General features: G+C 31.4%; 2 protein-coding genes across 3 annotated transcripts; both read left to right on the plus strand.

Moving 5' to 3' along the window:
* The first annotated feature begins 870 nt into the window (after positions 1-870).
* Positions 871-11390, plus strand: LOC134714263 (temptin-like). 2 transcript variants are annotated; one of them, XM_063575500.1, is made up of 5 exons: positions 871-922; positions 6368-6406; positions 8697-8894; positions 9585-9735; positions 10616-11390. In XM_063575500.1, exons 2-5 carry the CDS (start codon positions 6395-6397, stop codon positions 10726-10728), a joined length of 474 nt encoding a protein of 157 aa, XP_063431570.1. In that variant the 5' UTR covers positions 871-922; positions 6368-6394; the 3' UTR covers positions 10729-11390. The 2 variants fall into 2 exon arrangements, with proteins under 2 accessions (XP_063431570.1, XP_063431569.1); XM_063575499.1 differs by having other exon boundaries at positions 913-945.
* Positions 11391-14459: 3069 nt separating this feature from the next.
* LOC134714264 (temptin-like) lies at positions 14460-19584 on the plus strand. The gene is made up of 4 exons (XM_063575501.1): positions 14460-14622; positions 16745-16942; positions 18065-18215; positions 18857-19584. The coding sequence occupies exons 1-4, from the start codon at positions 14611-14613 to the stop codon at positions 18967-18969; spliced, it is 474 nt and encodes a 157-aa protein (XP_063431571.1). The 5' UTR covers positions 14460-14610; the 3' UTR covers positions 18970-19584.
* The last annotated feature ends 5775 nt before the right edge of the window (positions 19585-25359 follow it).

Consider the following 25359-nt stretch of genomic DNA (forward strand, 5'->3'; position numbering starts at 1 on the left):
TTTCGAGTAATATAAAACGACATGGTTAAGAAACTCATGTCCTTATCATGTTGACTTGGGGTTGACCTATCTCCATATGAGTCAAGCTGTTTTGTATAGTACGGGCACTAAAGAACCATAGTGACTCAGTTAGCAGAATAATTTTGTTACAAAATTCCAAAATATGGAATCTTTAGTCACTTTTCATTTAAATTAATTTATTTAAGAAAAGTTCAGAGTAAAATTAAGGCAACAGTATTTTTTCTGATTTTCAATAGTCATTATCTAAGTAAGAAACCATAAGATATAAATGCAGATAACAAATAAACAAAAACTTTGAGAAACGAATGGTCATGAACTAACAAGGTAGCAAGACCGGGTGTACCGATATGGAAAGCATCTCATGCACATTCCATGATTGCAAAAACATGCCGCTATTAAACTGACATTTAGGAACATTTTATCGGTCAAGCAATACCTGATTGTACTTTCAAAATATATAAAGTAAAGATGATATTTGCATATACTATAACTTTTCTTTTACAGTACTTTTTATACTGCACCCCTGTCTAACTTAAAAAAAAAACCAGACTTAAATTATTGTCATCATATGCATGTTTTCTGATTCATTGGAAATAAATGCAATACATGTCATGTTTGAATACATATTCTGAATTATTGTAATTATAAACATTTTCTGAGTAATTAGCATGTTTTAAAAACAGAAAGAAATGTTTATAAGTGCAACACACGGTACTTGAGACAAGAAATCAATGTTTGCTTACACTTTTAAAATTCAAATGAAGTAAATATTTATATGCAAGAGAAATTGTTGACGCAGCAATAACAATCTGTTACACAGACTACAATATACCTACTAGGTTGTCACAATAGTGGTGCATTTCTTTCCAGTGGTTCTCAAGCAACACATACAGAAATCTTGGTAAGAATTAAATACCAGTACTGGTAAATATTTACCTATTTAAGATTTATTTTATAAGGTATATTTTTTTTTCAAAAAGGCATTTCTCCATTGATTCACACAGTAATTTCTTTAAATTCCTTGATTTTTCTACTTAATGCTTTGTTAGACTCTCTTTCAGCTTACTTCTATGTATTTTGTTTTATATTTTTTCAACGTTATTTCAAGATTAAAGTTGATAATTTTAAAGTTAGTGTTGATTAATCCAAGATTAAATGTTGATAATCCCAAGATGAATATTTGACAATTCCAAGATCAAAATTAGAAATTTCAAGATTAAATTTGATAATTCCAAGATTTATGTTGGAAATTCCATAATAAGGGTTGGAAATTCCAAGATTAAAGTTACGCGTCTTTGAACCACTTTATCGTTTTATTCGAATACTTCTCAAAGTTCAACGGGAACACCAGAAAAGAACCCGTATACGACCAATAAGTTGGGTTTCTATATATTACAAACAACCAAGATGTCAAACCAGTTACCATGGTTTAGAAGTTTAGAACCAAAGAACCAGGATACTGAGAACAACATATTGCATTCGAACTTTTTATACCTTCAACGCATTTTCCAAAATCTTTATACTACAAAGCAATTAAAGTCTAAATGGCCTATATTTGAACTCGACTCTTCTGTTTTTTTTCGCGACCAGTCTGAATTGGTCTGAATTTCACTCGACATTACTCGACCCCAGTCTCAACCATACTCGACTGTAATAATTTGTACTTGACCGTTAACTATGCCAATGAAAATAGTCTGAACTTCTACTCGACCAGTCCGAAACAGGCTTAACCCATACTCGACCTTTACTCGACCTAATTTTTCAGTCAAAACCATACTTGACCAAAGGACTGAAAAATTCTCAACCTGTCTGAACCATAATTGACCAAAACACACCTTCTTATACGACACAGAATGATTATTTGTAGAACATGTCCCTTTAGTAGGTTTCATCTTACCGTGACCTCATTTTCACGGTCCACGTTAGGTTTACGTGGTTAATAAGACATCATATTTCTGTGATGCTATAAGTAATTTAAATCTATTATTATATTGTTGTTTTGAAATATCATAAGGTTTACATATCAACAGGGTTAATATAAAATTGACTTCATTTACATCGATACTTTATGATGTTAATGTATGTGATGTAGTAAAGACTTTCTTCATAAAGAACTTTGAACTTAATCTAACTATGATCAGTAAAGCAGGTGAGACATTTCAGTGTTTGCACTTTTATTAAATTTGAAAAAAAGTTATAGGAAAGATATAAAATACCAGTTCAAGCAAGAAGAACATGCAATAGTTGATGATGGAATGGTGTTACACATTCTAGTGTCAAACGTGACATGCATTTCAGAATGAGATCATATCATGTAAAACAGACACCCTGCTTTGTACGACCGACACGTTGAGTCATACCTTTATCGACTAGTACAGCTCGTACACCGAGGACATTGAAAAATGAAAGTCTCTAATCAAATGTCAAAACAAAAGCTGAAACACATCAAACGAATATATAAAAACTGTTATATTCCGGACTTGGTACAGACATTATGTAGTATTTTGTTGATTGAACCTGATTTTATAGCTAGCTAAAACTCTCACTTGTATGACAATTGCGTCAAATTCCATTATATTGACAACGACGCGTGAGCAAAGCAAACAGACACAACAGGAAAAAATGTCAAAAAAGAGGTACAGAAGGCAACATTCGGTTATCATCTGAATCACCATTATTACAAACAAATGTAAAAAAAAGGCACAAAAAGGGATACATCAGATCTTTTTCATTATAGGATTTTATATATACATATGTAAAATACACCCATAAAGGATTGAAGATTTTAAGTACTGGGACCGAATTCCTACCCTGACAGACACATGGTTAGATAAACATTAACTGTGAATCGGGCGTTTGAAGTCGCACAGGTAGACATTTCACCTTTATCCTGGTACATTATACTTACACTAACTTGCTAAGATGAAGCAGCAAAAACGTATTGCATGTCTTTAGATCGAACCGGCCACGGATTGCAGATAAAGGGATGTATAAGTTTGATCCTAATCTTCTATTGTGACATCTGATTTTCTATACTATAACTTATAATTTCTCTCGTGGCATCCTTTAAATTTGGGATTTCATCATTCGACATATAGTGTGAATTTTTAACTAGGCTTATAATGGCAACTTCTGACTTGTTCTTTAATAAACTGTAGGTTAAGGCCGAAAAATATCCGTTCAGGCTATTTAAAGGTCAAATTAAGTGGATCGTTTTTTTTTTAATAAATTGTAGTTTCTATACAAACTGGTTTCACAGTATTATTTTACTATGAGAGTTGACGTCTTTTTATCAGATTATAAATCTTTTCAACTGGTCCCTGTGATAGAAAATTGTTCATACAAAAAATTAAAATCAAAACGATGTTCGCTCCTTTGTTGCAATTTCTATTTCTATGTCTTCCATTTAATGTCAACTGCCATATCTAATTTGTTCCCGCCTCTGTTTTACATGTAATTAAAAGTAAATGAATATAACTCGAAAATTTGGACGTCGAGATTCTTACTCTTAAGTTGTTCGTATGCTATATGCATTTGACGTCAAATTAAATATACTCGTTAGTTGTCTTTCTATGCAATTCTCCGAAATAGTGCTTATATCATGAAATTGAAACATTCATGATTTTGATTATAAGCGTTATTATTAATCCTAACTAAACTTCAAATGATTGTTTTTTATAAGCTTATATTTTCTTGTCTTTGTCAATGTAACAAGGATAAAAGTAATTTTCTATGATTCCTTTGTGTTTATTTGTGAATCTACGTTTCCAAATAAGGATAATTTCGACAATTTGCTTCATGACCACTTTTGCGATATGGATTATTAGTTCACAGGTAGTTTGTTTTAAAAACAAACGACAACTTATGCTTCATTTTATTACTGCTTTCATGTATTATACTATAAAATTAAGGGCGTTATAACACGATAAATGTATTATGGTTATTCTAAAATCATATCCTTCAATAGTTCCGTAGGTGTCTCTCTGTTTAGACTAAGCATGATAAATGCAGGATATATTATCAAATTTAATGGTGTTATGGTGCGAAAAATGAACAAAGAGAGTAGGATTGAGGAATACGCCAACGAGAATGCAACAGGCCAACTCTAAAAAAATATAACCCAAAAAATATTTAAAAGACCATGGGCATCTAGATTTTAACATATGGACGGTCTTCAACAACTTACCAATGTAAACGAAACATATCAAGCTTTAGTTTTTCGTCTAGAACAGTTTGAATTTTTAACTGGCATCAATTCAAAATTCTATTAACGACACAAAAAACACTAAGTTATGATTAAAGGCAACCGCTGATAAAGTTATTGATTTGAAAGAGACTCGTATGGTGAGGTTACACAATAAACGTTTTATTATGTCAACTATTATAGGCAATAGCTCAGATTTGAAAAGAAGTGCATGTGCGTAGTAAAATTGAATTGCTTTATAATCGTCGATTTTGAACATTCCAGTTTGATTCGCAATAACATAGTGTTGTTAGGTCTGTTTACATATTTTTTTCATAAATTTCAAAGGGTTTGATTTTATTCAAACGCTGTTGACATATTTAATGATTGAATTGGTTGCTAGTTATTTGTTTTAATGTCCATTATTGGTATACATTTCATCAATGTTCAGGGAGGAAAAAATGAAACAATATGTAAAATAATAATCACTACAAATACATTTTTATAACTAGATTGGCGATCAAATAATTGCTCTAAAAAATAACAAAACTTGTAGCTGTAAACGACCATATATAGGCAACCTGTGTACAATTTCGATATTAGAATGGCGTTCATTATCACTGAACTAGTATAGGGGCCAGCTGAAGGACACCTCCGGGTGCGGGAATTTCTCGTTACATTGAAGACCTGTTGGTGACCTTCCGCTGTTGTTTTTTCTATGGTCGGGTTATTGTCTCTTTGATACATTCCCCAATTTCCATTCTCAATTTTAACCACAACGCCTTTGACTGGAGAGGACTTCAAAGCCAGTCAAGTTCATTAAAAAAAAAGTACTGTTGACGACGAACGAACGATAATTCGAGAAAAACTTGTTGCCTATATAGTTTGTTTGATGTTCGCAATAAAAATGACTTACACTTGTATTTGTCAAAACTTATGAATTTTTGTTCCTCATTACTCTTTGACATCGTACTTTATTTGGCTTTTTAAACTTTTTTATTCGAGCATCACTGATGAGTCTTTTGTAGACGAAACGCCCGTCTAGCACAAAAACAAAATTTTAATAATTGTATCTGTGATGAGTTTATTTACATGTTAAGGAAGACGATAATTATAGTAGCATTGGCTTATTGTTGGTATGAAGATATCTCTCGTATTACGCACTTTCGTCCGAGTTAACCTCTTATTTTTAGTATTTTGAAATTTAAACATTTTAGTTTTAATTTTTTTTTTTATCTCTTTTACATTTCCACATAAGAACAATTAACCTTCCACATACGTCATGGTAATAATCATTACATCATCTCGATTTTGAGGAAATATATTCACATTTCCTTCTATTTATTGTAAACAATACTAACATGCGTCATCCCTTTTCCCGCTTTTTGACAAGGTTTTAAAGGTCAAGTTCGGAGATGGGAAGAAAAAGTTGAAACATGTTTAACATCTAATAAAGATTATTTATGCTTTGTTAGTATCAGTCAACATTTTTACCTAAAATTGTTGAAGTAAAAATCATAAAAGCCTTGGTTATAAGTGTCGCATTAAACATAACAAATTAAACGTGAGTTGAAAGGTGAATATGTTTTGTTATATTTCACCTGCTACTATAAAAAGGTAGTCCGGATGTCTTCTCAATGTAATGACGAACGTATATAAATTTAAGTAACAGTTTGTTTTATTATGCCCCACCTACGATAGTAGAGGGGCATTATTTTTAATGTCCGTGCGTCCGTGTGTCCGTCCTTCCTTGCGTCCGTCCGTCTGTTCCGTTTCAGGTTAAAGTTTTTGGTCAAGGTAGTTTTTGAAGAAGTTGAAGTCGAATCAACTCTAAACTTGATACACATGTTCCTAATGATATGATCTTTCTTATATTAATGCCAAATAAAACTTTTCACCCCAATTGTACGGTCCACTGAACATAAAAAATGAAAGTGCATGTTTCAGATTAAAGTTTTTGGTCAAGGTAGTTTTTGAGGAAGTTGAAGTCCAATGAACTTGACCACATGTTCCTTATGGTATGATCTTTGTAATTCTAATGTAAAATAAGATTTTTATCTCACTTTTACGGACCACTGAACATCGAAAATGATACTGAGAGTGGGGCATCCGTGTACTGTGGACACATTCTTGTTTAATCTGAATCATCAATTTATTTTCCAGCTTAAAGAAGGATAAGGATAGACCACAATGTTTAAAATGGTACGACTTTATATATATATAATGTCTAAAAATATATATTTATTTGTATATAATGTCTAAAAATATATATATATTTGTAATATTTTGATAATAGTATATATTGTATTATGTTTGATTCTATACTAATAAACATTTATTAAAAAATAGAAAAGGTGTCAATATTAATTCAAAACCTTGATCGAAAAAAATAAAATAAATAAATGGACAATGCTGTTGGTTTTTCTATGGTCGGGTTGTTGTCTCTGTGACACATTCCCAATTTCCATTCTCAATTTTATAAATAATATAAAATCGTAGGGACAAATGTGTCTACCGATAATACCAATCCTCATTTGAAGACATTTCAGCAATTCTCTATAGATGACAGTAACAGAAGTGCTATATACTACTTTCAAGTATGTGTTATGTTTCAATATTTGATGTTTAATTTGTTCATTTGTTTAGCACTGGGTCGAAAACCCTGATAATGAAATGTTAGTTCTTAATGTTGTTATAAGGTCAGTTGTCAGTGTTTCGGTACGAACATGATTTATAAATACTTTTTTTGAAATCCTCCATCTGATAATTTAGAAACAACTAAGAAACTAAGGTTATATGTCCCTTTTGAAATGCTCCGATAGATATATAGTTTAAGAAACTATTAAAAAACTGGGGTTCGATCTTCCTTCGACAATTATAAAAAAGAAGATGTGGTATGATTGCCAATGAGACAACTATCCACACAATGACACAATCAAGAACAACTATAGGTCACCGTTCGGCCTTCAACAATGAGCAAAGCTCCTACCGCATCGTCAGCTATAAAAGGCCCCGATAAGACAATGTTAAACATTAAGATCGTGATTTTTACCTGATAAAGGTAAATCTAGAAAAGTGCCAATGATGCACCTTATTTATGTTACAGATTAATTGTCATTTTTATCGTCATAAAACGTTTTGTAAAATAAAATAGTTTTTTGTTTTACCTTTTAGTCCTTTTTATAGTTTTATTGGAATCTTTCATCTGTTCACAGTCGAAGTGTGACACGCATATAGTTAACTTATAACGAATAGCCTATATATATAGAACTGTATGTGTTTTCATAAAGCCTCCGAAATATAATTTCATTTATCATCAACATGAAATAAAATGCATGTTATACATAATCAAAAGTGCAAACGAATGAAAACAAAACAAAAAAGTTGTGTATCGACCTACTTTTTAAAAAAACCACTTGAGCCTATTTTACAGGTTGTTTGATAGAGATGTCATTAATCAAGCCACAGTGTGATCTTAAGATATTTTAATCATAACTTACAAGTCATTGACATATCTATAACGAAAGAAACTAATTTTTATACAGTATAGAAAGAGCAAATGAATTAAACGTTGAATTTGCAAAACGGACAAGATGGTTTAATCCAACATTTTCTACATTTGAAAGTGCCTGTACTTAGTCAGGAATATGACAGTTCTTGTCCATTCGTTTTTGATTGTTATTTGATTTTGCCATGTGATCATGGACTTTCCGAATTAATTTTCCTCTAAGTTCAGTATTTTTGTGATTTTACTTTTTTCTAATTTAAAAAGCCAATCTCAAAAGTCAAGAGTACATAATCTTTTCAGATCTATACTATTAAGTGGAGAGACGGTTGTGAGAAAAAGCTTCTCTGAAACTACAAAATGAAGTAATGTTATGAAACATTGTATGTCACGTACGATATGAATATTAAGTGCCAGTCTTTGTACGAATCAGGCAATTTTGAAAAAAATCAGAACATGGCTGAAAAAAACTTACCTACCCAGCCATCCTATTTTGAAGCAACACTCATCCTGACTTAGAAATGGTAGGTCTTTAGTGTCTGCGTGTCTGGTAACTTGAGAAATCTTTAGATAAAATTTGGTTAGAATGATAGCAAACTACAGAGTTAGCTCTCCTTAATTGTTAATTTCTAGTGCATTGTAATCAAATTTTATCTCCAATTACCAGAATAGGACAAGGAAACGAATGGTATATTTTTGCATTATTATACATTCTGAACATAAATTAATGCCAACCTGAGTGGTTTTTTGTTTGTCATGTTTTCACCACTGCCTGATTCTTAGCTAGACTAGCACTTAAGCATGTTCTCAAATAAAAGGGGGCAAATACAAAGACAATCTGGAAATCAAAATGTGAAGCGGAAAACCTAAATCGTATCTTGTTTAATATGTATGTGTAATCACAAAGATTTAAGTTCATTTTTTTTTGGCGACAGGACCTTTGAGTATTTATATTCTTATTATAAAATTATATCATTTTCTCTCTAGGGACCTTCCTGTATCATACTGTTGATTAGTGTGCTGTATGTTATTGTAAATGTAGATTGCTATCCATGGTTTAGAGACAATATACCAAATGGAGACTTTGTCCCTTGTAATTGTTCAAAACTTTCTGAAATGGCCTGGGAAGCTGTTGGACATTTTAGTTTATTTGACGGTACAGCCAATAAAAATCCGTTTGGAATTGTAAGTATGATAGGGTAGTAAAGATAAAAAATTATAAAAAAAAAAAAATATATATATATTTGAATATTTTTTTACTGGACATCATTGACATCGGATGATAAAAAGTAAAATCACAAAAGTACCGAACTCCGAGGTAAATTAAAAACGGAAAGCCCCTTATCAGATGACAGAATCAAAAGTTTAAACACATCAAACGAATGAATAACAACTGTCATATTCCGGACTTAGTCCAAGCATCTTCAAAGGACTACAGTGTTTGAGGATAAATTCATATACATTTCATCAATCAGTTAATAATGATCGATTAAATTTGGATGAAGCGTATCAAAATTGGCAGGAGTATATATATTGATGAATTCAGTTGGAGCTATTAGAAATTCTAAGACGGGTTGAGCTTTCTTATTTCAATTAATTAATATCTTTGAAAGGCCCCATTAAATAGACGATTTTATGGTATGGGGTTTTCACTTTTTTAAAGGCTCGACGGTTTCCTATAATTGCGTTGTACCTCCACGTTATTTAAAATTTTGAGGATAGTAATCACAGTGCAGTGGGAATCATACAATGGGCTCCTTATTTCTATAGGATTTGTTAGACAAGCAATAAGTAGACATTACATAATTTAATACGAAATAAACCGGTATCCACATTATATAGATCAAAATGGTAAACTGATTTTAATTTATATAGGATTTCCGAAAAAATGGAATGAAATGGACACAAAGTTTGTGCAAAGGGGATTCCGACGGAGATGGGTTATCAAATGGAGAGGAACTAGGAGATCCAAACTGTACCTGGATAGAAGGACAAACACCTGATTATGACGCTATAGGACATCCAGGTACTAACTTAGTTATTCGTGCTATATCTCTTGCACGTTAAATAAACTCATCATGGATACACCTTTGTAGATTTCGTAAAAGAACAGGTTAATGCCGCTTCAAAGCAGCACTACCACCTGTTAAGTGGAAAAGGATTAATATAAGTTGCAAAACTTGTTTCTCAATCTGCCATAAATAAATATTATTTCACTAAACTAGTTATTCGTGGATATGGTTGATTATTCTAATTCAACGTTCGATACGTTTAAAAGAGGGATGAAAGTTAACAGAGAGACAGTCACACTTAAAGACTGAAAATAAACTGACAACACCAGAAATAACTGGCTAAAAATAAAAAGACAAACAGACAAATAAGACACAACATAGAAAACTATAGACTAAGCAACACGAATCCCATAAAAAACTGGGAGATATCTTAGGTGCTCAAGAAGGGTATGCAGATCCTGCTCCACATGTGGCACTCGTCGTGTTTAATGTATCACTCAACCATTTTTGTGTTGGGAATCTTAAACTAACCCCTTTATGTTCGTGTGATCAATACGCATCGTGCAATATTTTACATTTTCAAAATTTTATTTGAATCCTTTTTACTTTTGGTTCAAAGGAAGATTATTTTGTCTCAATTTTTGTTGCTGAAATGAGTTAATTGAGATATTGAGTGTACTCAATGAGTATGTCAAGAGACATCAGCGTCATCAATTGACAAGCCAGAGAAACAACATCAGTGAAAAAAGAAGATCGAAACCGATATTTCTATTAAATGAACAAGTAAACTCGATTGGTCTCGACCGTGATCGATCTGTGTTTTTGTATATATGAGCGGTATATTAAGGGTGTCTTGCGTTATTCATTCTTTGTAATATTTTATTTATATTTTAGGTATTTGTGAACCAATAGGAAGTAAGTTCTGCAAAGACTTAGGACAGTTGTTTACATGTGACTGTTTGGAAGAGGGTCAAGTCTGTCCCATTAACTTGGATGAAAGAAATTGAGTTGAAAATATGTGCTGAACGGAGACTTTTGCTGTCAGTGACGGATATAAGATTTTCTTTTGCTTTTTTTTCTATTGGGAGTTTCAACTGTTTGTAACTGGACCATTGAAACACAATTAAGAAACGTTGTGACAAAAGTGTACATTTATCACGCTTCAGATCGGAAAACAAATTATTTGCATGTAAACAATTTATTTGCATACGAAAGCTTATTAATGCAAGTCGCCTATCATACGTCTAGCAAAAAGGACGATGTTCTACGAATGGTTGTGATTGCTTACATTTAGATAATATCAAAATATTTAAAGTCATTTTAACCATTTCATCGATAAGGATTGTTTTTAATTTTCAAAAAGCCTGTCATGAATTAAATTTTTTTTGTAAGTGAACTATTTTGTATCTTTGCTTTCAAACCTTTCGGAAGACATATAAAAAGGAATTAATTATACCCATCCACACTTTAGGTTAAAAAGTTTATATTCTAGGATAGGAGATTCATAAAGTTTGCACGAAATTTGCATTTTGAATACTCATATATTTTTGTACACATACATGTTTGTGTAACTTTCTGTGATGACTTATGTTATGTTTTATAAATGTATATATTATGTTAATTTCATTAAATGTCAACAATTTCAAATGATAATAAAAATTTGATCATGTTTCTTGTTTGTGTCGTTCACTATTCAGTTGTAAAATATTTTCATATGCTGCTCGGACAAAAAAGCAGTTGTCAGGTCAAAATAACTTATGTTATTAAAGTTTGATAATATATGGTAGTGTTTGTTACGGTGACAAAAATAGTTATAGCGAACCCTATGATAGTTTTCCATAGATTCACATGCGAGTTACCTGTCGATTTAAATTTTGGCAGTTATATTGTCCCATCTAACATATACAACAGGAATTGTTCTCTGTATAGTTTATTCACTCAGACCTTTAAATTTCTTCCAAGAGAAATCTATCACTCATTGATTAATTTACCTGACCAAAAAATAGAACAGTCAATGATGACTTTTGTTTATACCAATACTAAGAAAGGATTCACAAAACTGCATGTGGTGTTGTATTTATTCAATACCAAAAACTCGTTTTTACTGTGTTCAATATTAATACTGATTCAAAAATTAAAAGTTGATTTCTGATCAAATATTCAATATTTTTGTGTGTTTGATGAATAAAACTTTGAATATTATTATTTTTGAATTAAGGTCTTTATAAAAATAGTCTATAAATGGTCAACAACAAAAACATGCAAATTCATTGGAACAATACTAAAAAATGTGTCTGAAATAATCTTTTTATTATTAAATCAGATTTTATATTGAACAGGTTGAAAATATATTAAGGATATTTTGAATAAATACAATATCTCATAAAGTTTATTTGAGTTTATAGAAGTATTTCAATAAAAAAAAGATTTGTTTTGGTCAGGTAAATTAATTCATGAGTGATTTATTTCTCCTAGAAAAAATTTAAAGCCCCAGGTGAAAAAAACTATACAGAGAATAATACCTGTTGTATTTGTTAGATGGGACAATAGAACTTACAAAAGTTTAAATCGACAGGTAAATTGCAGGTGAATCTATGGAAAACTATCATAGACTTCGCAATAAAACCCAACGATTCACTGCCACTTGATGTAGTCAAAAGAAACATTGTATAGTAAACTAGATGTCTTTTACAATTCAACATAGTACTACAAAATGTAGTATTGGAATTTCCCGTCTTTATTTATTGTCTTAGACTCGAGTATTGATTCTGAACTTCAGTACTATTTATGCATATACATATATAAGATTCCAGGGCTGTAAGCATAAAAGTACTAAAATTAAGATTGGTTACGAACAGACGGATTTTTCTTCATATCTTAAGAAAAATCAGTACTACGATTGAATATCTTAAAGTTTTCCCTGCATATCAGCTCTGATCAAAATATTCCTATTGAGACATTATGGCTAAGGTCCTTAGTCCTAACCCATAATGTCTCAAGTTTAAAAGCCACACTTCAATGGAATAATCGTCTTAAATAAATTTTATTATTTCTCTTCCGATCCATCTGAATAAAACGCACATGGCTTCGAATATTTTTTTTTAATTTTGTTTTGTTTTAAAAACTTGATATACACCTGCAAATAATTTACCTTGTATAACCCAGAGAAGTCTAAACAAGGGGTCTTGTGTTTACAATGATCCATCGTATAGGGGTAAACCGTGGACTCTATTATATATATATATATTTTTTTTGGCATATTAAGTAATACATTCATATTAAGTACACAGACAGAGTTTGCGTATACAAGATTTATAACATTCTACAGTAAATAAAATACACCAAAAGTCCTCAAAAGACACACTACATTCTACACAATATTTTACCTTCACTTATAATTGACATCTATTTTTTTGTACGTTGGCTTCGCATATTGGTTGTTTTTGTTAATGCGATTCATTCAGACTCTTACATACATTAGTAAAGACCAATATAAGCTGTCACATATCTTTCTTTTTACCGCAATGAACCAACATATTTTTAATGCAATCAGCCACGATTTTCATTGTTTTTAAGACTGCATATAAGAGGATTTAGATAAATCAGTAAAAAAAACAACAAAAAAACAAAAAAAACAAAAAAAAACCAAAAAAAAACGAGTTGTCAAAGGTTTCTGGAATAATATTAGTTATCAAAGGTACTAGGATTATATTTTGGTACGCCAGACGCGCGTTTCATCCAAATAAGACTCATCAGTGACGCTCATATCAACATATTTATATAGCCAAACAGAGTACAAAGTTGAAGAGCATTGAGGATCCAAAATTCCAAAAAGTTGTGCCAAATTCGACTTAGGTCATCTAGTCCTGGGATAAGAAAATACGTAGTTTTTCGAAAAATTAAAAGTTTTTTAGGGTCGATTTTTGGCTGAAAATCATCATGTGTAGAAATCGACTGACTGCTAGTAACACTACAAAATTGAATAAAAAATATTTTGGAAATCAAGTTGCACATCTTATCACCTTAGCGGTCCCAAAACTCAATCCAGCCAATTGTCAATGAGTTAACACACTATTAATATTGATCTGAGCCTATTTATGATATTGTCAACAGTATATACTCAAACGTCCACGATTTTACATTTGTGAGAACGGGAAACGAAATCGGATATTTACTGTTCATGATATTACTGGATACTAAGAGTAAACACGCCAACAATAGTAAGTTAACCAAACGTTAATAATATGAGGTGTAGAATAAACAATTAACAAACCAAGTCAGGAATATGACAGTTGTCGTCCATTCGTTTGATATGTTTTGTCATATGATTATGCCAAATGATTATGGACTTTTTGATTGAATTTTATTCGGAGTTCAGTTTTTTTGTGATTTTACTTTTTACACACTCATTCCAACAAAGAAATTACCAGTATATTTGAATCTTCAATTCTTTTGACATTTTGTTTGGTGTTTAATTCTTCGAAGGAGTACTTGGTAGACTTGTTTTCTTTTAAACTTAACAAGGTTGAAAAGGTTAAATGTTATTTCAAAAGGAAATACAAAACACTAATGAATAAAAAAAAAACAACGTTGAACCACAAACGTCTGAATTATCTCATCGCGAAGTGGAATTATCCATTTGTGGATTCTTATAAATTCTATATAACTTAAAAGCCTATGTTATAAGTGCCGCATTAAACATAACAAATTAGACGTGAGTTGAAAGGTGAATTTGTTTAGTCATATTTCACCTGCTTATTATAAAAAGGTAGCCCGGATGTCTTCTCAATGTAATGACGAACGTATATAAATATAAGTAATAGTTTGTGTTATTAGATCAGAATCATCAATTTATTTTCCAGTTAAAAGAAGGATAAGGATAGACCACAATGTTCAAAATGGTATGACTTTATATATATATTTGTAATATTTTCATAACAGTAAATAGTATATAATGTTTAATTCTATACTAATAAACATTTATTAAAAATTAGAAAACGTGTCAATATTAATTTTAATCCTTGATGGGATAAATGGACAAACAATATAAAATCGTAGGGACAACCGTGTCTTCTGATAATACTAAGCCTCACTTGAAGACAATTCATCAATTCTCTATAGATGAAGAACAGTAACAGAAGAGCTATATACTACTTTGACGTATGTGTTATGTTTCAGTATTTTATGTTTAATTTGTTCATACGTTTAGCACTGGGTTGAATACGCTGCTCATGAACTGTTAGTTCTAAGTGTTGTCATACACTCAGTTGTCAGTGTTTTGGTACAAACATGATTTATAAATACATTTTGGAAATTATCTATTTGATAATTTAGAAACAACTAAGAAACTAAGGTTCCATTTCACTTTGATATTGTCCGCTATATATATAATTTAAGAAACCAATAATAACCAACAATCTGGGGTTCAATCTTCCTTCGACCAATTTATCTTGGCTATCATTTCTATGTTCATTTTTGATCACAATAATCCTCATGTGTTCAGGAATTTATACAGCCAATACTTTAAAATTTAAGAAAGTTATTTTTACCTGATAAAGATAAATACAGAAGAGCGTCAAGGATACATCTTATTTATGTTATAGATTAACTATCATTTTTATCGTCATAAAACGTTTTGTAAAATAAAATATTTTTTTGTTTTGTTTTACCTTTTAGTCCTTTTTTTTAGTTTTATATGAATTGTTTTTCTGTTAGCAGTTGTAGTGTGCGGATAGTTTGCTTATAACGAATAGCCTAAATATGCATTGTCATAAAGCCTCCGAAATATAATTTCGAAAATCATCAACATGAAATAAAATGCATGTTATACATAATAGAAAAGTGCAAACGAATGAAAACGAAACAAAAAATGGAGTATCGACCTACTTATTCAGAAAGCACTTGAACATATTTTACAGCTTGCTTTATAGAGATGTCAATTGTCAAGCCACAGTGTGACCTTAAGATGTAGAGACATATTAATCATAACTTAAAAGTCGATGACATATCTATAACGAAAGAAACGCATTTTTATACAGTAAAGAAAGTACAAATGAATAACACGTCGCATCCGTTGTACGTTTCAACACATGAAGGATGTTTGCTTGTCATGTTTTCGACATTTTGTCATATTTTTGAAATCCTCTGTTTTTTCCATTTGAATGCCTTAGAAATTGACCCCATTGACCCCCATTTTTCTTTTTATAAATCTTTTACCTGTATAATTATAAGCCATTTGTAAAAGTCTTCTGAAACTGGTCAATGATAAAGCTATGAAAAATCAAGATAGAATATTTCGAAAACAAGCACATTGACCCCTATATTGTTTTTGTTTTTTTGCTTCTTCAATTAATCCCCTATCAATATATACTAGTGATATGGAAAGCTATTTACTTTGAAATTGAGCAACGAACTTCCTGAAGAAAACAAAAATAAAACAGAACGTTAACATTCATAAGTGAGTTCGATTAAAAAAGAGATTAACTATCCATCAGAGAAAGTTGTCCTTTTACGGGTTAACTGTTTGCAATTATGCTCCTAAAATTAAAACAATTGGCGTTTGTGTTTGTTGATATTAACTATAGTGTCTTTATCTACGAAATAATAATCGGATATGATAAAACTACTGTAACGAGTCTTTAATTCACTGCATACACAAATGGCATTAGTTGTCGCTTGAATTTGCAAAACAGAAACGCGAATTTAGAAAGTTTAGAGTACACAATCTTTCAGATCTATACTATTAAATTGAGAGACGGTTGTTGAGAGCAACAGCTTTTACTACAAAATGTAGTAATGCTATATAACTTTGTATGTCACGTACGGTATGAATCACAAGCATGTTCTCAAAAAAAAACAACGATAAATTACAACGACAATCTGAAAATGAAAAGCGGAAAACCTAAATTGTATGTTGTTTAATTGTGTATGTAGAATCAAAGAGATTTAAGTTCATTTATTTCGACGAACAGGATCTTTGAGTATTTATATTCTAATTATAAAATTATATCCTTTTCTTTCTAGGGACCTCCCTGTATCATACTGTTGATTAGTGTGCTGTATGTGATTGTAAACGTAGATTGCTATCCCGGGTTTAGAAACAAGATACCAAATGGATATTTTGTCCCTTGTAATTGTTCAAACCATTCTGAAATGGTCTGGAAAGCTGTTGGACATTTTAGTTTAGATGAAGGTACAGCCAAGAAAAATCCGTTTGGAATTGTAAGTATGATAGGATAGTACAGATAAACAATAATGTAAATATAAATATTTGAATATTGTTTTACTAGACATCACTGACATCGGATGATAAAAAGTAAAATCACAAATATAACGAACTTCGAGGAAAATTCCAAACGGAAAGTCCCTAATCAATTGGCAAAATCAAATGATAAAACACATCAAACGAATGAACAACAACTGTCATGTTCTTGACTTGGTACAAGCATTTTCAAATGCAGAAAATGATGGATTGCACCGGGTTTTATAGAGCTAAACTTCTTACTTGTATAATAGCTCCTACACCGGTTAGTACCGATGAAAACAACGTTGACATAATTGAGTATAAATTCATAAACATATAATCAATCAGTCATTATCGATCGAATCAATTCGCATGTAGTCATAATCAGCAAAAGCTTCATTTTTTCTCTTCTTTTGGCATATCTTGTATTAAATACTCAGCGAAGCAATAAGTTTTCTTCTCACTCTGTACATGGACTGTCCGATGCATTTTAAGTCATTTCTCTTCAGATGCCCATCTTTATGGTGAAATATCTCCGAACATTTGAGACTTTTCAAGTCAACAATAAGAATAAATATATATATTAATCATTACTATTTATAATAGATATGTGTACAGGTAATCTGGCGCAAATAAGTTCCGAATATTGGCGCAATTGCTACATTTGGAAAACAAAATTTGGCGCAAATGATACTCCTGAAAAACAGTAATTGGTGCAAAAGGACTGCTGCCATTGGGTAGGGGTAGGGGAGGAGTTTATATATCAATGTATTAAGTTGGAGCTATTGAAAATTATAAGACGGGTTTAGTTTTATCATTTAAAATATTTCATTTCTTCAAAAGACACAATTTTAAAGACGAATTTATGATTTGGTGTTTTCTTGCTTTTGAAGGCTAGACGGCTGCCTGTAATTTGTTTATACCTCCACTTTATTTGAAATAAGAAGGGTAGTAGTAACATTTGGAATCACACCATTAGCTCCTTAGCTCTTTATGGTTTGTTAAACACGCAATAAGTGGCTACTACAGAAATTTATACGAAATAAACCAGTATCCACATTATATAAATTCAAATTGGAAATTTATTTTAATTTGTATAGGATTTCCGAAAAAATGGAATGAAATGGACACAAAGTTTTTGCAAAGGGGATTCCGACGGAGATGGGTTATCAAATGGAGAGGAACTAGGAGATCCAAACTGTACCTGGGTAGAAGGACAAATACCTGATTATGACGCTATAGGACATCCAGGTACTAACTTAGTTATTCGTGCCATATCTCTTGCACGTTAAAGACACCCTTGTAGATTTCAATGGCTAATGCCGCTACAAAACAGCACTCGCACCCGTTAAGTGGAAAAGGATTAATAGAAGTTGCAAAACTTTTTTCCCAATCCGTTATAAATAAATATGTTTAAACTAAACTTGTTATTCGTTGATCTGATTTACTTATCTGATCCAAAATTTGATTCGTTTAAAAAGGGACATACTTATAGATTGAAAAAAAACTATATGAATTATTATTTTCTCCTACATTGAACTTTTGATGACGTCCCTACTTGTTGTTAAAACCAAAATACACATCGTGCAAATAATTAAATTTTCGAACTTTCAAACGAATGTTACTTTGTCTCAATTTTTGTTGCTGAAATGAGTTAATTGATATACTTATATATATATTTCAATGAGAATACTTCACTGAGACATCAGCATCATCAACCACAAGCCAGATAAACAACATCAGTTAAAATCGAAATCTATCTTTTCATTAAAATAAACAAGTAAACTCGATTTGTCTCGATCTTGATCGATCTGTGTTTTTGTGTATATGAACGGTATATTTAGGATGTCTTGCGTTATTCATTCTTTAATATTTTACTTATTATATTTAAGGTATTTGTGAACCAATAGGAAGTAAGTTCTGCATAGACTTAGGACAGTTGTTTACATGTGACTGTTTGGAACAGGGAAAATTCTGTCCAATTAACTTGGATGAAAGAAATTGAGTTGAAAATATGTGCTGAACAAAGACATTTACTGACGAATTTAAGTTTTCTATTGCTTTTTCTATGGCGAATACAATGTGTTTGAAAACTGGATCATTGAAACACAATTAAGAGACGTTGTTTCAAAAGAACACATTAATCACGCTTCAAATTGGAAAAAATAGAATATGTAGATATAGGAAGATGTGGTGTGAGTGCCAATGAGACACGTTAAGAGTTTACTTCCATACGAGAACTTGTAAATGCTAGTCGTTTATCATCCGTCTAGCAAAGAAGGACGAAGATTATTTTTGAATTTTCAAAAAGCATGTCATTAATTTAAAAGAAATTGGTTTTTTAGCGAATCGTTTTGTATCTATGCTTTTCAAACCTATCTGTAGACCTATATAAAGGAATTAACCCATCCACACTTTAGGGTAAAGAGTTCCTTAAGTTTATCAATTGGGAGGAAGATCCATTAGCTTTGCACGAAATGTGCATTTTAAATACTCATATATTTTTGTTTACATACATGTTTTGTAACTTTCTTTGGTGCTTTATGTTTTATTAATGTATATATTATGTAAATTTCATTCAATGTCAACATTTTCAAATGACAATAAAAATTTGATCAATTCTTTGTGTCTGTCGTTTAATTATTAAAATAATATTTTTGCATATACTGCTCGTTAAAAGACGCAGTGTTCGTGTTAAAATTACTTATATTATAAAAGTTTGATAATATATAGTAGTTTGGTAACAGTGATAAAAAAAGTTTGAAATTCAATTTTTCGTCAATTTCAAAAAATGATAATTTATCAAAACGATGACTAAGAAAACTCAACGATTTACTGCCACTTTATGCAGTTAAAAGAAAAGTTGTATGATACAACTAGATTTCTTTCATAATTCAACATAGTACTTGTGTTGGGTTTTCCCGTGTTTACTTATTGTCGTAGACTGGAGTATTGAATTTGAACTTCAGTGCTATTTATACACATACATGTATAAGACTCCACAAAACTACTTAAATTAAGATTTGTTCAGAACGAACGAATTTTTCAACATGTCATACGACAAATTAGAACTTTGATTTGATATCTTAACTTAAGTGTTTTTATGCATATCAGCTCAGGTCCTTAGCCATAATGTCTCAATTAGAATATTTGGATTCATAAAGCTTTGAAATTAAAAAGTCACATTTCTATTGGTTTGTTGTCTTTTATAGTTTTTATTAGTACTATTCCGATACGTCTAAATGAAACACATCCTGGCTACGAATAATGTGTCTTTTTGTTAATGCGATTGATCAAACTCTCACGTACATCGGTAAAGCCCACTGAAAATTGTCACTTTTCTTTTACCACAATGAACCAAAATATTAAAATGAAATCAGCCACTTGTTTTTTTGCCTGCATATAAGAGGATTTCGACATATTAGCAGAAGGGAAGGTGATTTGATGAAAAAAAAAAAAGTTTCTCAAAGTTGTCTGGGTCGATATTTGGTTGGAAATCATCATGGGTAAAAACCGACTGACTGCTTAACGACCAAAATACATTTACTGTATCACTGCGCCGGAATAAAAGTCTGCTTAATCGAATTTGAATAAATTCTAATTTGAAATTAAGCAAAAACATACTTTTACTAGATTTTTCTGAAATAAATAACTTGAAAGAAAAAAAAGCAAAAAAAACCGTGTCCATCCTGTTGAAAGTCGTAAAAAAAATTACCGTTACACAACGCTTATCAGAGGCAAATGTTTTTTTAACAAATGATGTTCGTTGGACGACATTGATAAACACTATTCTAAACTGTATTTGTAATTGTTGATGTTGTTCTTTTTGCTATTAGTATATATATTTATCAAAGATACGCGCGTTTCCTCTACATGTCTACATACGACTTTTCAGTGAAGCTCCGATCAAAATAGTTATTAAGCCAAACAAGTACAAAGTTGAAAAGTATTGAGGACCCGAAATTCCAAAAAAGTTGTGCCAAATACGGCTTAGGTAATCTTTTCCTCGGAACAGAAAGTCCGTTGTTTTGTCAACAGGAAATTTATTGAAATGACTATATAATTGATACTCATGTGAACAGCAAAGTGTTGACTACTGGGCTGGTGATGCCCTCGAGGACGTCCACCAGCATTGGCATCGACCCAGTTGTGTAAATAGTTATCAAAGGTACCAGGATTATAATTTAATACGCCAATATTGTCAAAAATATATACACAAATGTGTAAATAAATACATATGATTTTACATTTGTCATTTGTGAGTACAGCAAACGAAATCGGATATTTACTGCTCATAAAACTTTAGGAGACTAAGGGTAGAAACGCCAACAATAGTAAGTTAACCAAACATAAACGAATATGAGGTGTAGAATAAACAATTTATTACACACTCATTCCAACCAAGAAATGACCAGTGTATTTAAATCTACAATTCTTTGGACATTTTGGTTGGTGTTTAATTCTACTCTCAGCAGCAAGAAGTACTTGATACAAAAAAAGTCATTTAAACTAAACAAGGTTGAAAAGGTTAAATATATCAAAAGGAAATTCAAAACACTAATAATATATAATACTAGTACATGAGGATGTGGATTGGGGTTTACAAGAAAAAGAGAATACCGTAATAGGCAAAATATATAAAAATAGAAAAAAAGAGGTTAGAGAACAATTAGGTGCTTAGATCTCGAAAACATAGAATAGTGACCAAAAAGAATAAAGAATAGAGAAAAATAATAAAATATAATACTAGTACATGAGGGTGTGGATTGGGGTTTACAAAAAAAAAGAGAATACCGTAATAGGCAAAATATATAAGAATAGAAAAAAAGAGGTTAGAGAACAATTAGGCGCTTAGATCTCGAAAACATAGAATAGTGAGCAAAAAGAATAAAGAATAGAGAAAAATAAGCCTAAAATTAAAGGAATACAGAAATTGAGGACCCTCCATCCAGACCTCTGTACATTTGGTACATGATTTCTACCAACATCATACCGAACGAATAATTGCAAAAATTATGTAAAGCTGAAACAATGAGAAAGCCATTGGTTTATGTCCAGTACGTAGACCTACAAAGATAAAAATAGAAATGCAACAAATACAAATGTGATAGGTTCAAAGTCCAAGGATTTTATTAATATATGATAAAAAAAGAAGATTGCATTGGATTGTATCTAAAGGCAAAATAGATCAATCATAAGTTATTGATACAAACATTTATATTCTTGACAAAAAGTTAAAAAAAAAAAAAAAAAAAAAAAAGAAATGTATGTTTTTGCAATATTACTGGGTATGTACAAGCTTAAGCACAGTTATTAATGTCCACATATTAATTTTGATATACAATTTAAATGATAATTAGCATGGGTTCGAATCCCGGCGAGGGAAGAAACCAAAAAATATGTGAAAGCAAATTTACAGATCTAACATTGTTGGATTGATGTTAAGACGAGTTGTATATACATTATGTACACAGCCATGTATCACCATCATTGATGGCGATCCGATGGATACATCTGCTGTAAAGTTGTCACTGACTCAGACGTACTTATAAATATAATTATTTTCTGTGACTGTATCTTACATTAATTTGTAGGATCCTTTACTATAGATAATTCAGCTGATCTGTAACAATAACATCTTCATGCCTTATATATCATGTACTGCAGTACGCCGCTAGATTAAAACTGACGTGGAAAGGTAACACACGGCCAGCGTAAGCTCTTTTTTTGTAGAGCCCAGGTGTTCGTGTGGTCTAGCGGGACCGCTGCAGTGCAGGCGATTTGGTGTCACGATATCACAGTAGCATGGGTTCGAATCCCGGCGAGGGAAGAACCAAAATATTTGCGAAAGAAAATTTACAGATCTAACATTGTTGGGTTAATGTTTAGACGAGTTGTATATATATATAACTCGTCTAAACATCAACCTAACAATGTTAGATCGGTAAAGGAGTAGGTCCAGAAAGAGCCATTTTTGGCCCCAAGTAAAGCAGTTTTACAAAATTGATAAAATGTAAACGTTTAGTTATTTATTGAACAATAGAGTGTTTCTGCTACATAAATATGGGCTATTTGTGCCTTTACATTGAACATGTATCGGGTACTGGCACCTTAAAGTCATGCTAAATTACTGAATTCTTCACAATTCTAGCATTTTAGTTAAATTTTAGACGGTTTTCGAGTAAAATGAAAGTGGCCGCATTCGTGTTCATCCAAAATATTGAAATGGAAGTTGTATTTTATTATAATACATAACATATATAAAGGTTGAGGATAACACGGAAGCGTCCACTTTCATTTTTAACAAAAACCATCCGAAAATGACATTTTTCGGCATATTTGGTTGATTTGTAATATTTGAGCTTGAATCGGACCGTTTTTAATGACTAAACCATTTCAAATCTTTCACATGAACTTGTTGATTTAAATGAAATAGACACTGAAGTGTTTAAAAAGTGGTCAAAATCTTTTGTCAGATAAACCTGAAATTTGAGGCCAAAATCGGCCCTTACCGGACCTACTCCTTTGCTTTAGCAAATGTTTTGTTCTTCCCTCCTCGGGATTCGAACACATGCTACTGAGATATCGTGACACCAAATCGCCTGCACTGCAGCCGTCCCGCTAGACCACACGACCACCTGGGCTTCACAATAATAAAGCTTACGGTGGCCGTGTGTTACCTTTCCTCGTCAGTTTTAATCTAGCGTCGTACTACAGTACATGATATATAGGGCATGGAATTTCACGCTGGTTTTTTTTTCCAGGAGGTGGGGGTTGTTTTCCCCAGCCATTGGTTCTTTGTGTAGTACTTTGATGAATGTAATAGCCTTGTTTTTGTGTTCTTTTCGTCATTTGCATTGTCCGGTTTTTTTCTCAACTTATGGGTTTTATATCCCCACTTGGTATTTTCTTTCGCTTTTTAACCTGACCATTGAAGTGTGAAATTGAGTTTATTGCCATAATCCTAATTTTTCATTATGGACATTGATAACTTTAGTTTTATGACTTAAACTAACAAATATAAACTCATAAATCAACGAAATGCACCAGATGCGCATTTCGACAATAAATGTCTTTTTTAAAAGTAGTCCTCGGGACCAATATATTTGAAAATCCAAAGCTTATTTAAATGATGAAGAGCTATCAATCAAAAAGAACAAACGAGTATAATCTATGCAGGGCAGGGTATCAGAGCTTTTCACAATTATTTTCTTTAAGATAAAAGATTTTCTATAAATTTTTAACATCCGAAATACTGGCTACTTGAATGGTGAAACCTTTCAGACCACCAGCATAGGTATTGATAACATAAATGATACCAATTTCGCTGCACCATATACGCATTGCGTAAAAAAAGAGGCCATAGTTTGGTGCAGCTGTTTTATATTTCTTACGTGATTGTTTTGCTTAAGTGCAACTCTCGTTTTAGCTGTACTTGATATATAAATCACACTGGTCTGGTCGCAAATGCGGAATTATGACGTTAAATCTGAAACCTAATATGCTGGGAACATATAACATTCACTGGAGGATAATTTTAGAACATTTGTCAAAACAAATCTGAGATTTTGTGATTAAAATTTTTTAATTTGTTCTCTTTCTTTTTGAATATTTATAAAATATTCGTAGCTTGACATTCACTAGTGAAACAAACAATCAATATTTCATACTTATTGTCATGGTTGTCAGTCTTACTGAATTATACTTCTAATATTTACAGGGATATTTAGTGTAAAAATAAGTTTACTTCTCTTTTTGTTGTTGTTGTTGTTGTCTACATGGTGGCGGACATTTTTTATTCATTTCACATTTGATGGGATCCTTGAAAATATGAAGTGTATAAAAGCATTATGTTTTATACTCATTTAAAGCTCAGATTTAAAGGCTATTTGCTTTTGTTTACCAATGGTACTGGATTTATCTTCATGCATGATAAATGTCACTAAAATAAAACTTATAGTTGTTAATGTCTGTGTCATTTTGGTCTCTCGTCGACAGTTGTCTCATTGGCAATCATACAACATCTTCTTTTTTATATATTTAATGAATGGCTATTATCTATTTTGACTTTATTGAACCATAAAACTAATTTTTGACTCTTCACATTGAATAATCCGCGAAGCGGATTATGTGAAATGTGAAGAGTCAAAAATTAGTTTTATGGTTCAATAAAGTCAAAATAGATTATTGCCATTCATTATAAATAAATTTCTATCAAAAATAAGGCTCAAAGAACTTTTTATATTATTCATATTAACAATAACAACGTACACACATGTTGGCGTATGAGTACACAACGTCAGAGTGGGCGTGTCGCCATCAAAATTGACAACATTGAAAATAAAACTAAAAATTTTAACCAATCAGAAGACAGTAAAAACACCAAATTTATTTA

Source organism: Mytilus trossulus, chromosome 4 (genome assembly GCF_036588685.1).
Source record: "Mytilus trossulus isolate FHL-02 chromosome 4, PNRI_Mtr1.1.1.hap1, whole genome shotgun sequence".
In the NCBI taxonomy this organism is placed as follows: Eukaryota; Metazoa; Mollusca; class Bivalvia; order Mytilida; family Mytilidae; genus Mytilus; species Mytilus trossulus.